Below are 16,793 nucleotides of genomic sequence, written 5' to 3'. Positions count from 1 at the left end.
GGACACAGGTGCTGGAAAAAAAAGTGGCTTAAATATTCTGCAGCATTGATGAGAGGCGAGTGCTCTCCCTATTTGTCTCTCCCAATTGATTAGAAACGATGTTCCTCTGCTCTCTCTTCTCCCTCGCTCTGCAGTGCCTGGTACACACCCTGATTTTCTCATGAATCCTGCTGACATCATCTAGCATGACACAGCTAAGTACAGTAGAGTGCACTGTCAGAAGGGATGCTGGTGCAGCGCACTCTCAGTTTGCAAGCACGCATACAAACACACACGCAGTAAGCACCCAGCACACACGTTCGCTCTCTCCGCCCCCCCCCCCCCCCCAAAAAAAAACCAGCCACTCACCCCCACCCCCCCAATTCGGCAGCATTGGTGAGGATCAGGTGTAGGGAGGGATACCAAACAACACACGCTGGCTGCTTTGCCTAAATGAATCCACAGCATTGATTCCGAGATCCAGCTCGAGAATGCCCGGGGATGCAGCAAAAGATGCAGCGAGTCTACACCAGGAGTTCCAACCTAAGCAAAGAAGCCCAGGTGAGTCGCGGGGCGAGGATTTAATCTGCATTCATTTATATTTTACCTTTTGCAAAGGATTTACCGTTTTAACAGTCTTAATGATGCATCCCCCCCCCCCCATCTTGATGTCGAATATTGTTTTGAAGTGGGGGTGTTTGTGTGTGTGACGGACGTTTCAGACCGGGGAGGGGCAAATCAGGAGAATGTCACGGTTCTCCGAAATCTGCTTTCCGTTCTGAAGGCACCATTAGCAGATATGTTGCTGCAGGACGCAGGGCCTCGCCATCTCCCAAACCCCTTTAAAAAAAAATAACAATTAAAATGAAATCTTTGCTTGCGTTGACCCAGCGCTGTTGGGCGCTGATTACATAATATCACTTGAGCATCCTCAAGGATGCCGCCTTGGAAGCACAAATGCGTTTTCCATTGGAGGTTGAGGCCGAATTACGGTCCTCGGACCTGAAGTAAAAGGAAATGTCGTCTGTGCCACAGCTGACAGGATTGGGAAATAAACGGTACAAGAGTGAGGTGGGAGACAATTTATTTCCAAGCTGTTAACTGAACACATCTAATTGCCTTTTGAGTGACTGAACCGCTTCCCAACCGAGAGAGATTTTTTTTGGGCAGAAATCTTTCAGTGCGTCCTCTTTGCTGTGCCTCACTCTGGACCAGCAAGGTTGTGAGTTCCATGGAACATACAATGCAGAAGGAGGCCATTCGGCCCATCGAGTCTGCACCGACCCACTTAAGCCCACACTTCCACCTGATCTCTGTAACCCAATAATCCCTCCTAAATCACTAAGAGCAATTTATCACGGCCAATCCACCTAACCTGCACGTCTTTGGACTGTGGGAGGAAACTGGAGCACCCGGAGGAAACCCACGCAGCCACGGGGAGAATGTGCAGACTCAACGCACAGTCACCCAGCAGGGATTCGAACCTGGGTGCTGTGAAGCCACAGTGCTAGCCACTTGTGCTACCATGCTGCCCAGTTCCAACCCCCAGATTTGACTTGTTTGTACAGTACTGAGAGAGTGCTGCACTGTCGGAGGCGCCACCTTTTGGATGAAGCGGGAAACCCAGTCTCCATCTCGCCCCTCAGGCAAACAAACTCCTCTGTCGCAGGAGGGCAGGGAATTTTCTTTGGTGTCCTGACCAACATTTTTATCTGGTCCTTCACCACCAAATCGGATACTCTGGTCTTTTTTTTTAATAAACAATTTTATTGAGGTAGTTTTTGGCTTTATAAACAGTAACAGACATCATCAGAAAGAAAGCAAAAAAGGCAAAAATGTGCAAACATCCACGTACTTTCAATACTTCCATCGTAACATATTGCACAAGCCCGCTCCCCTCCCACCGGTACTACCCGCCATATTTTCCCTCCTACTCTACTCCCCCCCCCCCCCCCCCCCCCCTGCTGACGCTCACTCTCCTGCAAAGAAGTCAATAAATGGTTGCCACCTCCGGGTGAACCCCTGCACAGATCCCCTCAAGGCGAACTTAATTTTTTCCATCCCCAGGAAACTCGACATGTCCGCAAGCCACCACTCAGTCTTCGGGGGCTTTGAGTCCCTCCACGCCAATAATGTTCATCGCCGGGCTATCAGGGAAGCAAAGGCCAAAACATCGGCCTCTTTCTCCCCCTGGACGCCCGGGTCTTCCGAAACCCCAAAAATTGCCACCCCTGGACTCATCACCACCCTTGTTTTTAGCACCTGGGACATGACCCCCGCAAATCCCTCCCAGTACCCCCTCAGCTTAGGGCATGCCCAAAACATGTGAACATGGTTCGCTGGTCCTCCCGTGCACCTAGCGCATTTGTCCTCTATCCCGAAAAATTTGCTCATCCGAGCCACCGTCATATGGGCCCGGTGAACGACCTTAAATTGGATCAGCCCGAGCCTAGCACACGTCGCGGTTGAATTTACCCTACTCAGGGCCTCTGCCCACAGCTCATCCTCCATTTCCCCGCCTAGCTCCTCCTCCCATTTAAGTTTCAGTTCCTCTGTCTGGGACCCTTCCTCCCTCATGAGCACCTTATATATACCCGAGACTCTGCCCTCCCCTTCTTCCCTCCTAGAGACTATTCTGTCGAGGATCCCCATTGGCGGGAGGCGTGGGAAAGATGGGACCTGTCTACGAACAAAGTCCCGCAACTGTAGGTATCTAAAATCATTTCCCCTTACCAACCCAAATTTCTCCTCCAAGCTCCTCAAACTCGCGAAGCTCCCTTCCAGGACCATATCACCCACCCTTCCCGCCCCCGCTCGCCGCCATACCCGGAACCCCCCATCCATACTGCCGGGGGCAAACCGATGGTTGTCGCAGATTGGTGCCCAGACAGACGCCCCCATCTCCCCCACATGCCTCCTCCACTGGCCCCCTATCCGCAGGGTCGCCACCACTACCGGGCTGGTGGTGTACTTGGCCGGCGGCATCTGGACTTTTATTTTAATGCCGTTTATTGAATCCTGCTGTGCACTAATTGGCCGATATCTTTCCTACTTTGCAACAATGACCATGCATTTGACAAGGTCTTCGTTGGCTGTAAAACAACTTGGGATGTCATGAAAGGCGCTATGTGAATACACGTTGGGCGAGATTCTCTGGCCTGCCCGCAGCCTGATTCCTGGCAGCAGGAGGTGGCCCATCATTGCGTGGAAGCGGGATCTTGCCTTGTAGCTGTCAATGGGATTTCCCATTGAATCCACCCCATGCCATCGGGAAATCCGTGGCAGGGGTACACCACCGAATTGTCTTGAGCTATTGGGAAAGCAAAATGTGCTGAAAATTTAGCTTAAAAAAAACAATACCCAACTGAGTGAAATGTCAACTTGGCTCATTTGGGTGGAAACTTTGCCTTTGAGTCCAAGGGTGTGAGTTTGAAGTTCACAGTGGATATAATCTAATTCCAGCAGAATCAAGAGAGTGCTACACTGTCAGATGTGCCAGCTTTCAAATAAAACATTAAGGAACATCCCGTGACACTATTAGAACATTCAGCAGGCACTAACAGTACTGAAAAATCTCAAACAGTTTAATTGTCCTTTTTTATTAGAACAACAAACAACATTTTCCCAGTTGTTCTCCTAAAATGTATAGAAATTCATGGTCCAGAAAGAAGTCACACAGCCCATTGGGTTTGTGATAGCTTTAAAAAGAGGTATTTGGTCCAATCACACTTTCCAGCTCTTGTTCCATGGACTTGTAGGTTCTGACATTTCAAGTGCTTTTTAAATGTGATGAGTGTTTCTGCTCCTACCATCCCATCAGGCGGTGAGTTCCAGATCCCGACCAACCTCTGCGTGAAAAAAACTCTTAATTTCCTCTCACAGAACCATCTCTTTAAACTCCAATTTGTGTATTGTTTTTCCCCCACAATGTCTGTCTATATCTCCAGCTCACCTGCATGGCTACTTAAACCCTAGTTGGCACACAGCAAAAAAAAAAACAGGGTCCATCTAGTTTGCTTTTTGGGCAGTGCACAACACAACAATAATGGAGTTATTAATCATAGCAATCAATCTCTATCAACTAGTCTCCAACAGATCCAGACATGATGCGACGAAGGTTCCAGTAGCGGAGAATTTTGAGACCGAGGTTCAAAGTTATCTGATCGTCCCTTGGCACCTGCTATGTCTTCGAGGATTCACTATTTATCTGCTTCCCCCTGTTCCTGGAGGGAGACCGTTCCATAGATTCACCACTAGCTCACTGATATATTAGCCTGATATTTAAAAGGAAGATAGAACATAGAACATAGAACAGTACAGCACAGAACAGGCCCTTCGGCCCTCAATGCTGTGCCGAGCCATGATCACCCCACTCAAACCCACGTATCCACCCTATACCCGTAACCCAACAACCCCCCCCCCCCCCTTAACCTTACTTTTATTAGGACACTACGGGCAATTTAGCATGGCCAATCCACCTAACCCGCACATCTTTGGACTGTGGGAGGAAACCGGAGCACCCGGAGGAAACCCACGCACACAGGGGGAGGACGTGCAGACTCCACACAGACAGTGACCCAGCCGGGAATCGAACCTGGGACCCTGGAGCTGTGAAGCATTTATGCTAACCACCATGCTACCCTGCTGCCCCTAAGATGTTTGGGGAGGTGGGCTTGAAGGATGAGGGGTGGTTGTGGGGGGGGGGGGGGGGGGGGGGGAAAGAGCTGAAAACTACCAGCAAATGTAACAAGGTTGGGATGTGGAAGTCCTGTCAAATATAATAATGTGATCCCTTAACAGTTTATATCTCCTTTGCAACCCTTGGCTGACTGGAACGTCTGGCAGGCAGCCAGGAGGGAATATTGATGGCTGGAGCCATGGACTGTCCTTGGCAATAGGGAGGTCAGAGGAGTCTAGCTATCGGAAGGACAGAAAGGCCATGATTCTTTGTTACTCGTTCATGGGATTTGAGCATTGCTGGCAAGGCCAGCATTTGTTCCCCATCCCTAATCCCCCTTGTGAGAAGTGGTGGAAAGACCCTTTCTTGAAGCATTGTAGTCTACATGGTATGGGGACACCATAGTGCTATTAGGGAGGGAGTTCCAGCAACACTGATGAAAGAGTGATATAGTTCCATTCAGGATAGTGTGTAGCTTGGAGGGAAATCTGCAGGTGGTATTACCATGCATCTGCTGTCCTTCTAGAAGGCAAAGTTGTGCGTTTGGAAGGTGCTGTTGGAAAAAGTAATGGCAGGTTGCTGCAGTGCATCTTGCATATGGTACTCACTGCTGCCACTGTGCATCAGTAGTGGAGGGAGTGAATGTTGGGCAACATTCAGGGTTGAGCTGGTAAATGGCAAGTAATTTGACCACACATTTGACCATCTACAACAAGAGAAGTCTAACCATCGTCCCTTGATAATTCAACAGCACTACCCCTGCTGAATCCCCACCATCAACATCCTGGGGGCTTACCATTGTGCCAGCCACAAATACTGTGACTCCAAGAGCAGGTCAGAGTCTGGGAATTCTGCAGTGAGTAACTCACTCTGACTCCCTGAAGCCTGTGCACTGTCTACAAGGCACAAGTCAGGAGTGTGAAGGAATACTCTTCACTTGCCTGGACGTGTGCAGCTTCAACAACACTCAAGTTTGACATAATCCAGGACAAAGCAGCCCAATTGATTGGTGCTCCATCCAAACTTCAACATTCACTCCCTCCACCATCAATGCACAGGGGCAGCAGAGTACATCATATGCAAAATCAACTGCAGCAACTTGTCATGTCTCTATCAACTGCACCTTCCAAACCAACAACCTTTGCCATCTAGAAGGACAAAGGTAGTCGATGCATGGGAATACAACGACACATTGGTCACATACTACATATGGTCATGATTGCTTTCAGTATCTTGAGGACTTGTGAATTGTACTGTGCAATCATCAGTGAACAACCTTATATTTAGGATGGTGGGAAGGTTACAACATTGAACAATTTAAGCTTGTTATGGACAAAGAAATAGACAAGTTTCAAAAAAATGTTTTGGTTTGGGAGAGTGCAGATTTGAGTAAAATAAGGCCGGATCCAGCCAAGGTAGACTGGGAACAGCTACTTGTGGGGAAATCTACAGAAGAGCAGTGGGAGGTGTTCAAAAAGGAAATGGGGAAGGTACAGGCCTAACATGTTCCCTCAAGGGTGATAGGAAGGAGTAACAAGCCCAGAGAAGCATAGGTCACCGGAGGTATTCGGGATATGATGAGAAGGGAAAGAGGCTTTGAGCAGGTACAAGGGGAGCAAATCAGCGGAGGCAGTTGTGAAGTACAGAAAGTGCAGGATGGAGCTTAAGAAAGCAAGTGGGAGAGAAAAGATATGAAAAAGTCTGGCTGGTAAAGCAGGGAAACTCAAGATATTCTATAAGCATATCGATGGGAAGAGGATAACCAGGGAAAGAGTAGGGCCCACCAGGGACCAAGGGGGAAATCTGTGGTTGGAGCGAGAGGACATTGGTAGGGTGTTGAACGAATACTTCATATCTGTCTTCACCTGAGAGAATGAGGTGGTAGATAAGGAACTATGGAGAGTGATTGTGAGGTTCTTGAGAAAATTGACATAGGAAGTGACAAGATATTGGAGATGTTGGCAAACTTAAAAGTGGACAAATCTCCTGGTCCGGATGAATTGTGTCCCATGCTGCTGTGGAAGGTGAGGCAGGAGTTCTCAGGGGCTCTGACCTAAATTTTTAATTTCTCTCTGACCACGGGGGAGGTGCCAGAGGACTGGCGAACAGCTAATGTGGTTCCACTATCTAAGAAGGGTTGTAAAGATAAGCAAGGGAACTACAGACCAGTGAGTCTCATGCCAATGGTAGGGAAGCTGCTGGAGAAAATTCTGAAGGAGAATCCATCTCCACTTGGAGAGGCAAAGTTTGATCAGGGATAGTCAGCATGGCTTTGTCAGAGGGAGGTCACGTCTAACAAATGTAATTGAATTTTTTGAGGAGGTGACCAGGTGTGTAGATGAGGGTAGTGCAGGTGATGTCGTTTATGTGGATTTCAGCAAAACCTTTGACAAGGTCCCACATGGGAGATTTATATAGAAGGTAAATGCACGTGGGATACAGGGTAATTTCATAAGGTGGATTCAAAATGGGCTTAATTGTAGGCGACAGAGGGTGATGACGGAAAGCACTTTAGTGACTGGAAGCCAGCGTCCAGCAGCGTACCACAGGGTTCCGTGCTGTGCCCCCTATTGTTTGTCATTTATATGAATGACTATATGGGGGGTAGTATCAGTAAGTTTGAGATGACACAAAGATTGGCCGGGTGGTTAACAGTGAGGTTGAGTGTATTGGGTTACAGGAAGATATAGACGGGATGGTCAAATGGGCAGATGAGTGGCAGATGAAATTTAACCCTAAAAGTGTGAGGAGTATTTCAGGAGTGATTTGACCAGGAAGTATTCAGTGAACAGTAGGACACTAGGAAGGTCTGAGGAACAAAGGGACCTTGGTGCGTTTGTACATAGCTACATGAAGGTTGAAGGGCAGGTTAATTGGCTTGTGACAAAGTTATATGGCTTTATCAATAGAGGCATGGATTACCAAAGCAAGGAGGTCATGTCGGAGTTGTTAAGAACTTTGGGGAGGTCACAGCTGGAGTAATGTGTGCTGTTTTGATCGCCACATTATAGGAAGGATTGCACTGGAGGGGGTGCAGAGGAGATTCACCACAATGTTGCCTCGGGTGGAACATTTATGAAGAGAGGTTGGATAGGCTTGGGTTGTTTTCGTTGGAGCAGAGAAGACTGAGGGGTAACCTTACTGAGGTGTACAAGATTGAGGGGCATGGGTAGGGAGAAGCTGCTCCCCTTAGTTTAAGGGTCAATCATGAGGATACAAGTTCAAGGTAAGGGACAGGAAGTTTAGGGGGAATGTAAGGAAAAGCTTTATTACGCAGAGGGGAGTGACTGTCTGGAATGTATTGCCTGGGAGGGTGGTAGAGTCAGGTTGCCTCACACCCTTTTTATAAAGTACTTGGCACAACAGAACATTCAAGGTTATGGGTCAAGAAATGATAAATTCGATTACGTAGGTGTGTCGGTGCAGACTTGATGGGTGGAAGGGCCTCTTATGCATTGTGATTCTGTGAAGCAGCTGAAGATGTTGGGCTGAGGACACTATCTCTTGCAGCAATGTCCTGGTGCTGAATGGATTGCCCTCCAACAACCACAACCAACTTCTGTTGTGCTAGGTATGACACCAACCAGTGAAGCACTTTCCACTTGACTCCCATTTACTTCAATTTAACTTGTCAGCTGCTCCCTTGATGTCAAGGGAAGTCACTCTCGGCTCACCTCCTATTTAAGGGAGTATATACTTGCATTGGTGGCGGTACAGCAAAGGTTCATTTAGTTTCTGGGATAGGAATGTTGGCTTATGATGAGGAACTGAGTAAATTAGGCCTTTATTCTCTTGAGTTTAGTAGAATGAGAGGTGATCTCATTGAAACATGCAAGATTCTGAAGGGACTTGACAGGGTAGATTGTTTGTATTGACTGGGGAGTCTGGGACACAGGGACACTGTCTTAGAATAAGAGGTTGATCATTTAAGATTGAGATGAGGAGGAATGACTTCACTCAAAGAGTTGTGATTCTTTGGAATTCTCTACCTCAGAGGTTGTGGATGCTCCATTGTTGAATATATTTAAAACTGGGTGAGATAGATTTTTCCGTTCCGGGGGAATCGAGGGATATGAGGAGTGGGCAGAGTAAAAGGATTGTCTGTGAAGAGAGGAATCCTGGCCAAATAAATGGGTGCTGAGGCAGAGACTATGGAAGATGAACTCGGCCTCCTGATGAGCTTGAGATTCATTTTGAGGTGGCGTGACATGGGATGAAGCTAAGATCTTTAGGGAGATATTGTTCAAGGTTAGACAGGGGGGAGTTAGTGTGAATACCCTTGAAGGGTAAAGTTTCAAAGAAGACATGGGGGTCAGAGGGAATCTGGGAAGGGGAAGAAGGATCCAGAGGTGTGTTCGTATCCATGAAACTTGCATTCCTTCACTCCCTGAAAGGAAGATAAAAATCTATTTGTTAAAACACCGGATGAGATGTAGGATAGAATGAAACTGTGGAACAGGACATCATTAAGATAGTGAGTTAGTGCTGCTGGAGAGAGCAGTTGACAATGTGCATGCAACAGCAGGATCGAGATCGTTTGGAGACTTGGACAGAGAGATGGCAGATGGCGTTTAAGCTGGACAAATGTGAGGTAATGCATTTTGGAAGGTCTAATACAGGTAGGGAATATACAGTGAATGGTAGAACCCTCAAGAGTATTGACCATCAGAGAGATCTAGGTATACAGGTCCACAGGGCACTGAAAGGGACAACACGGGTGGAGAAGGTAGTCAAGAAGGCATATGGCATGCTTGCCTTCATTGGCCGGGCCTACCAGAAGGATGTAGAGGCTTTAGAGAGGGTACAAAAGAGATTTACCAGGATGTTGCCTGGTATGGAGGGCATTAGCTACGAGGGGAGGTTGAATAAACTCAGTTTGTTCTCACTGGAACGACGGAGGTTGAGGGGCGCCCTGGTAGAGGTCTACAAAATTATGAGGGGCATGGACAGAGTGGATAGTCAGAGGCTTTTCCCCAGGGTAGAAGGGTCAATTACTAGGGGGCATAGGTTTAAGGTGTGAGGGACAAGGTTTAGAGGAGATGTGTGAGGGAAGTTTTTTTTTACACGAGGGTGGCGGGTGCCTGGAACTCACTACCGGAGGAGGTGGTGGAAGCATGGACGATAGTTACATTTAAGGGGCATCTTGACAAATACATGAATAGGATGGGAATAGAGGGATGCGGATCCCGGAAGCGTAGAAGATTTTAGTTCAGACGGGCAGCATGGTCGGCGCAGGCTTGGAGGGCTGAGGGCTGTTCCTGTGCTGTACTGTTCTTTGTTTGTTCTAATGGTGCACGGTACTGAGTGTGCATCCCAAAATGCAGTAAGCACAGTGCACAATGGTTCAAGGAGTTCTGAATGTCTCTGAAATATCTGTAATCATGGGTGGATCTGAAACACAGAGTTGGAGACAATTGCAGTGTAAAGAAATGAGAAGATTAATAATTTCAGGAGATATTCTGGCTACATGGACAGGAGAGAGCAGAACTACATGATGTAGGAAATGAACCATGAAGAGAGGCAGCTTGAGGAACATGCAAATAGTGGCTGGCAGAATAAGACCTTCTAGTCAATCTAGCATTTCCCACACAAAGGCAATACCTGGTGAATCACAATATATACACTCCCTGCCCTGTTCTAAAAGCAAGATTTTTCCTTGGTGAAGCAAAAAGTGCAGGTTGGGGTATTGAATGAAGAAAGTCAAGGAAAGAGAGAGCCACAATGCTCATTGTCATTGTTGACCCTGGCCAGGGGAGTTGGAGGGAATGAGGGGCTGAAAGCAGACTCCATTCAATCAGATAATTATGGAAGAGGTAGTCTGGATGGTCATTAGTATATACAGGACCTCAGTGAGGAAATGTGGAAGACAAAGAATGTCCACTTCGGTAAGATACAGGAGTCCAAGGGTGCTGCACTAATTGTCAGTACTGCAATAACGGTCACTGCCTTCCAATAGACGAGGACTATGGTGGACTCGTGGTTATGGCGCTGTACTATAGAAATTGTGAACTCGAATCCTACCATGGCAGTATGAAAATAAAATTCAATAAACCTGGTAATCTGTGGCCTGGCAGAAATCTGCCAGATTGTTCTTCAGAACATAATCTTCTCACCACCACTGGACTACTCAAAGATCACATGCTTGGCACGTGCTCTTAGCTCTTTGTTGACCCATGGCAATGTCAACCTTGGTGTAGAGTCAATTTGACCATAACAGCCAGCTCCACCACTTCTGCTCTATCAGGCTTCAAGTTATGGTGAACTCGCAGTTCCTACAGTCAAACAGGAGTGGACCGAAACAATCTTATTTGCCTCCACCAGTTCAGTAATTTACTGTTGACACTGCCATCTATGTATCTGTAGGCTCCTCTGTTCTTCAACTCTGAGCTGTCTCCAAACACCCAATGCAAACAGCAACTGGTCCAAATTTTTCCTTCAAATTATTTGTTTCCCTTGTGATCTCAATTGGCTCCCTGTGCCACAGTGTTATTTAAAGTATACAGGAGTGAACAGGAGAGTGGGATAAAAACATTGACAACTGTCTTGCTAAGCTGAATGCTCCATTTATCTGCAGGAATATTCAACAATCAGTAATTTCCAGCATCAGTCACTGGATAGGAAGTAGGAGAAGGAATCCTGGCTGATCTTTTTCTCTGTCATCCACTTGCTGTGAGCTGCTGAGATCACGTGACACACTCCAGCTACTGCTTTGCTTGATATCTGCTGACTCAGAAAATGGCTAATAGATCAGGAATCAAACCCAGGGTCTTGCAGTGACCAATATTTGAATCATATAATTTACAGTGCAAAAGGAGACCATTCGGCCCAACAAATATGCATCGGCCATTGAAAAGAGCACCCTACCCAAGCCCATACCTCTACCCAAGTCCATACCTTCACCCTATCCCTAAGCCTCCACCCTATCCCCGTAACCCCACCTAACCATTTTTGAATACTAAGGGCAATTTAGCATAGCCAATCCACCTAACCTGCATATCTTTGGACTTTGGGAGGAAACTGGAGCACCTGGAGGAAACCCACACAGATTCGGGGAGAACGTGCAGACTCCACACAGACAGTGACCCAAGCTGGGAATTGAACCTGGGACCCTGGATCTGTGAAGCAACTGTGCTAACCACAGTGCTACTGTGCTGCCAAATAGCAGTCATAACATAGTGTATTTGCTGATCCCATGGTCAGGGTAAACTTTTGATTATCTAATCTTATCTCCTCTATTTCGTGACCCATAGCGGTTAGTTTTTATTAACTAGGCCGGTCCAGGATTCTAGCTGCTTCAGAAGATGCATTGTGTATATCTGAAAAATGTGTGGATGCTTTAGAAATTGTCATTCCTCCATTAACCTTTATGTTACTATGATTTAGCAGCACTAAAACCCTTAGGTGAGGTTTTGATTCAGTTAGTCTGATTTTTTTTTATTGAGAAGCACACTTGTAAATTGTGGGACATCAAAAGAATGTTTCATTTTGGAATTTTTATCTGTTTGGCCTGGAAGGGATTTTAGTTTTTTGCCTTTGTTTTGTTGAGATAGATCAGGTTCAGCCAACAAAAATATTCATTCCCAAAAGATACACAATGCATTAGACTGAGTAGGATGATCAGATAGGACCTCAGAACAATGATCAAACTACTTATTTAGGATGGCTTCGAGGCAATGTCCTGCGTGCTTGTTGTTAATTGACAGCAGAAATAATTAAAGACACAGTCAGCACTATTTGCTTTGCAATTTATTTATCACTAGACTGATGAGTTAGCTATGAAATCGTCATTTAAAATAATGTCTTTCTATAATCCAAGGAAGAATACATTTAGTGATGTGGAGAAGGGAAGGGCAATAAATTTAATGTTAAATCGACGGCAATTCTCTACCAAGAAATACATTGGAGGCTAAAATGCTGAACTCACAGTTGAACGCAGTGATAGGAGAAAGAAGGCTCTTGCTGGATGAATGAGCTCAGATGGGCCGGATGGTCTTCTGTCTCGACGTCATGAAGGGAAGTATTTCCAGGAAATGAAGAATGCAGACTAGGCCTCATAGGTCACAGGCCTGTTGACCTATGGTGGAAATGACTTCAACTGAATGCCTTCACTAGGCCTGCTTCATCAGGCCTCACTCTGAGGAAGAGGATGTGAATATAATGTGGGCAGCACAGTAGTACAAGTGGATAGCACTGTGGCTTCACAGCGTCAAGGTCCCAAGTTCGATTCCCCGTTGGGTCACTGTCTGTGCGGAGTCTGCACGTTCTCCCCGTGTTTCCTTCGGGTGCTCCGGTTTCTTCCCACAATCCAAAGACGTGCGGGTTAGGTGGATGGCCATGATAAATTGCCCTTAGTGACCAAAAATGTCAGGAGGGGTTGTTGGGTTATGGGGATAAGGTGTAAGTGAAGGTTTAAGTGGGTCGGTGCAGACTCGATGGGCTGAATGACCTCCTTCTGCACTGAAATGTTCTATGTTCTCAAATCAGTGAAATATACGCTGAAAGGGTTTTTGTTGGTCAGTTCTCTTTTCCATCTCTCATCTGCTTAAGCCATTGACCCCTTGCACGGCCACAGTGTTACTGCATTACTTTCCCCCAGTACCTCAACCATGTAATCATCATTATCTGTGGTGATATCATGGTTGTGTTGTAATTCAACTGACCACTAGGATTGTCATTAGTATATAAGTGGACGTTAGAGTCAAATGACCTCAGACTGACTGGATAGCTGGAAGTGAGAGGTTGCTTAAGCATGATCATACTACTAGTCATCTGTTTTGTATACAGTTAATCCACAGTAAGTAAATCGTTTATAGCTTTAGCTACAAATGTTCTTGTAATATAAATCAGGCCATCTGACAAGGGCATTACATGTGATCTTCACAGACTGGAACAATCAACTGGGCAAAGGTAGCATTAAAGACTAACTCATAATGTTTTTTGGGGATAATTTCTTAGCACGTTCTGGAGCAAACCAGGGAGCAGGCTATACTCTATTATGCAATGGGATAGAATTAATTACCTCGAGGATTAATTAATTACCTCATAAGTGAAGACACTCCTAGGTAGTAGTGATCATAATATGATTACATTCCCTATTCAATTTGAGAAAGAGTTGGTCTAAGACTAGTGTGTTAAACTTAAATAAGGGCAATTATGAGAACATGAAAGCAGAGCTAGTGAAAGTGATTTGGCAATTTCGGTAAAGGGATATCTCAACAGAGATACAGTGGTAGATATTTAAGGGGATATTTCCGAACACACAGAATAGATCCATTCCAATTAAAAAGAAAAATGCCAAAGGGAGGATCCAATATCTGGTTAAATGAAGTCAAAGATGGTATCAAATTTACAGAAACAAACATATAATTTCGCAAAGGTGAGTAGCAGATCAGAGGATTGGACACAGTATAAAAAACAACAAAGAATAAGGAGGGAAAAATTAGAGCATGAGAGAAAGGTATATAGTAAGAGTTCTTGTAGATATTTAAAGAAGAGTGATTATTGGTTCTGTAGAAAGTGAGTCCGGGGAGTTAATGCAAAATAAGAAGCTGGCAGATGAATTAAACAGGTATTTTGCATCAGTCTTCACCTATAAAGGATCCAAGTGAAATCCCAGAAATAGCTGTACATTAAGAACTGGAAGGGAGAAGCCTGACCTCAAATCTGCATCCTGCCTATCTCCCCCCAATAACCTTGCTTACCAAGAATCTAGCCACTATACCTTAAAAAGGCTCTGTTTCCAACACCTTTACAGGAAGAGATTTCCAAGATTCCCGGCCCTCTGAGAGACCCTAGTTCTCAAGTCTCCTACAAGAAGAAACAACCTCTCCACATCCACCTTATCAAGACCCCTTGAGATTTTGTCCATTTCAATTGAGTTGCCTTTTACTCTTCTAAACCCCAGCGGATGAAGGGACCAATTAATATGTTTGCTAAATCTGCTGACAACACAAAGATAGGTACAAAAGTGAGCTGTAAGAAGGCTACAAAAGGGTATAGATAGGTTAAGTGAGTGGGCAAAAGATTTGGCAATTGAACTATAATGTGGGAAATTGTCCATTTTGGCAGGATGAATAAAATTTTAGAATATTCTCTAAATTATGAGAAATTGCAGAGTCTGTGATGCCAAAAGATCTGGATGTCCTAGTGCATGAATCACAAAAGTGTGGTATGCAGGTACAGCAAGTAATTAGGAAGGCAAATAAAATTTTATCATTTATTGCAAGAGGAATTGAATACAACAGCAGGGCGATTATGCTTCTTTTGTACAGAGCACGAGTATTGTGTACAGTATTGGTCTCCTTAGTTAAGGAAGGAAGAAATGCATGGGAAGCAGTTCAGAGAAGGTTTACTAGACTAAAAGCTGGGATGGTCAGGTTATGTATTACAATCCCAGACCGGACCCCACCAGTGGCTAGGACACTAGACAGAAATTCCACTATTTTGGTTTATTTGTATCTGTGCGGAAAAAATGAATCACTTCAGAAGTGATTGCATGAAGAAATTGACAATTTTTAAAACAAAACGTTGTTATGAATACAATATTAAACTTTTTAACTTATATTTGGACAGAGCAGCTTACAATTACACGTTAAATACTACTCAATATCCCATGAAACAACAAGAAAAGAAACATGCAGCTCAATCTACCTTACTGGGTGAGAATTGTGGACTCTGTGTCAGACAGATCAGAATTCAACTCCTCTGGCGGTGCAGTTGTTCGCACTTTTCCCTCACTGCGCCAAGGACCTGGATTCAATACAGACCCCAGGTCATTATCCGCTCCCGTGTCTGCGTTTCTCACCCCCACAACCCAAAGATGTACAGGGTAGGTAGATTGGCCATGCTAAATTGCTCCTTAATTGAGAAAAATAATAAAATAATTCAACTCCTCTGTTCAGTATTTCTCCACAAACTGCTCCTCCAAAGTGTTTCAAAATGTCTCTCCGCATTCCTTAGCTCCACCCAGCAATGACCTAATCTCCCCAAACTGAAACACACATTATCTCTGCAGAATGCAAAGCACATTAACACCCCAGGGACTCTCCCAGACAAACCACAGCCCATTAGCCTAGACTGAAAAAAGACATTCCTTTGTCAGTTTCACCTCTGGCCGCTAAAATCCCTAAAAAACAGAATTAATTTTTAAAAAATGACCATTACAGTCAACCAAACTCTAATCCAGGCTTTTAATCCTTAAATTTCCCAACATTTAAGACTTTAGTCTTCCAGTCTTCACATATGTTATGAGGAAAGGTTGGACAGGCAAGACTTGATTGAGACATGCAAGATCCTGCGGGGTGTGTCAGGGTGGATGTGGAGAGGATGTTTCCTCTTGTAACTAGGGGCCACTGTTTAAAAGTAAAGGGGCGTCCATTTAAAAATGGGGTGAGGAAATATATTTTTCTCTCAAGGCTGAGACATTCTTCAAAAGGTGGCTGAGGCAGAGTCTTTGAATATCTTTAAGGCTGAAGTTGATAGATCCCTGATTAACAAGAAGATGGAAACTTATCAAGGATAGGCAGAAATGTGAGGTTGAGGTTGCAATCAGATCAGCCATGATTTTATTGAGTTGTGAAGCAGGCTCGAGGTTCCATATGGCCTACTCATCCTAATTTGGATGTTCGTATGTGCAAACACACAGTGCGAGCTGGAAGACTATTTAACATTGATTGAGGATCACTGCTAAGTTGCGCCAGCATTTATACACATACAAGCTGGAACCCTCTGGAACCCTCCCCACAATCTGCTCCCGGAGAACGTCTTGAGAGGTACATTGCTCCTAATGTCTCCCTTCTGTGCCATGTCTACATGTCCCAGGTGAAATTAGTTTGGGATGGTCACAATGTGATTGTAGTGAATGTGAGTCACACTATATATAGTTGCCAATATCACTCCATGTGTATATATATATTCGTTATCTACCCATTGTAAGTGCAGTTGCATTATCCGACCACCAGGGAGAGTCGCTCTGGGAGTACGTGAGAGTTTGTCCTGGGCTCCTCCCTTGGCTCCGCCCAGGACTCCTCCCCCTGGGACCGATGTATAAAGATCAGTGCCTTAGAGCCAGCCTGCCAGTTCACCTGAAGTTCAACGACGAATAGGCTGGCTCTATTGTAAGTGCATTAAAGCCTCT

General features: G+C 45.3%; 1 protein-coding gene across 2 annotated transcripts in view; it reads left to right on the top strand.

Moving 5' to 3' along the window:
* Positions 1–333: 333 nt before the first annotated feature.
* The window catches only part of LOC119972356, a 102,183-nt gene continuing 85,723 nt past the window's right edge, over positions 334–16,793 (top strand). For both annotated transcript variants that reach the window (XM_038808904.1, XM_038808903.1), the window contains exon 1: positions 334–540. In XM_038808904.1, coding sequence (XP_038664832.1) covers positions 471–540 — 70 coding nt within the window. In that variant the 5' untranslated portion in view covers positions 334–470. The remainder of the gene's footprint in view (positions 541–16,793) is intronic.

This window comes from Scyliorhinus canicula, chromosome 10 (genome assembly GCF_902713615.1).
Source record: "Scyliorhinus canicula chromosome 10, sScyCan1.1, whole genome shotgun sequence".
In the NCBI taxonomy this organism is placed as follows: Eukaryota; Metazoa; Chordata; class Chondrichthyes; order Carcharhiniformes; family Scyliorhinidae; genus Scyliorhinus; species Scyliorhinus canicula.
Note: the sequence above shows the minus strand (reverse complement) of the source record. Positions and strands in the feature narration are given on the sequence as shown.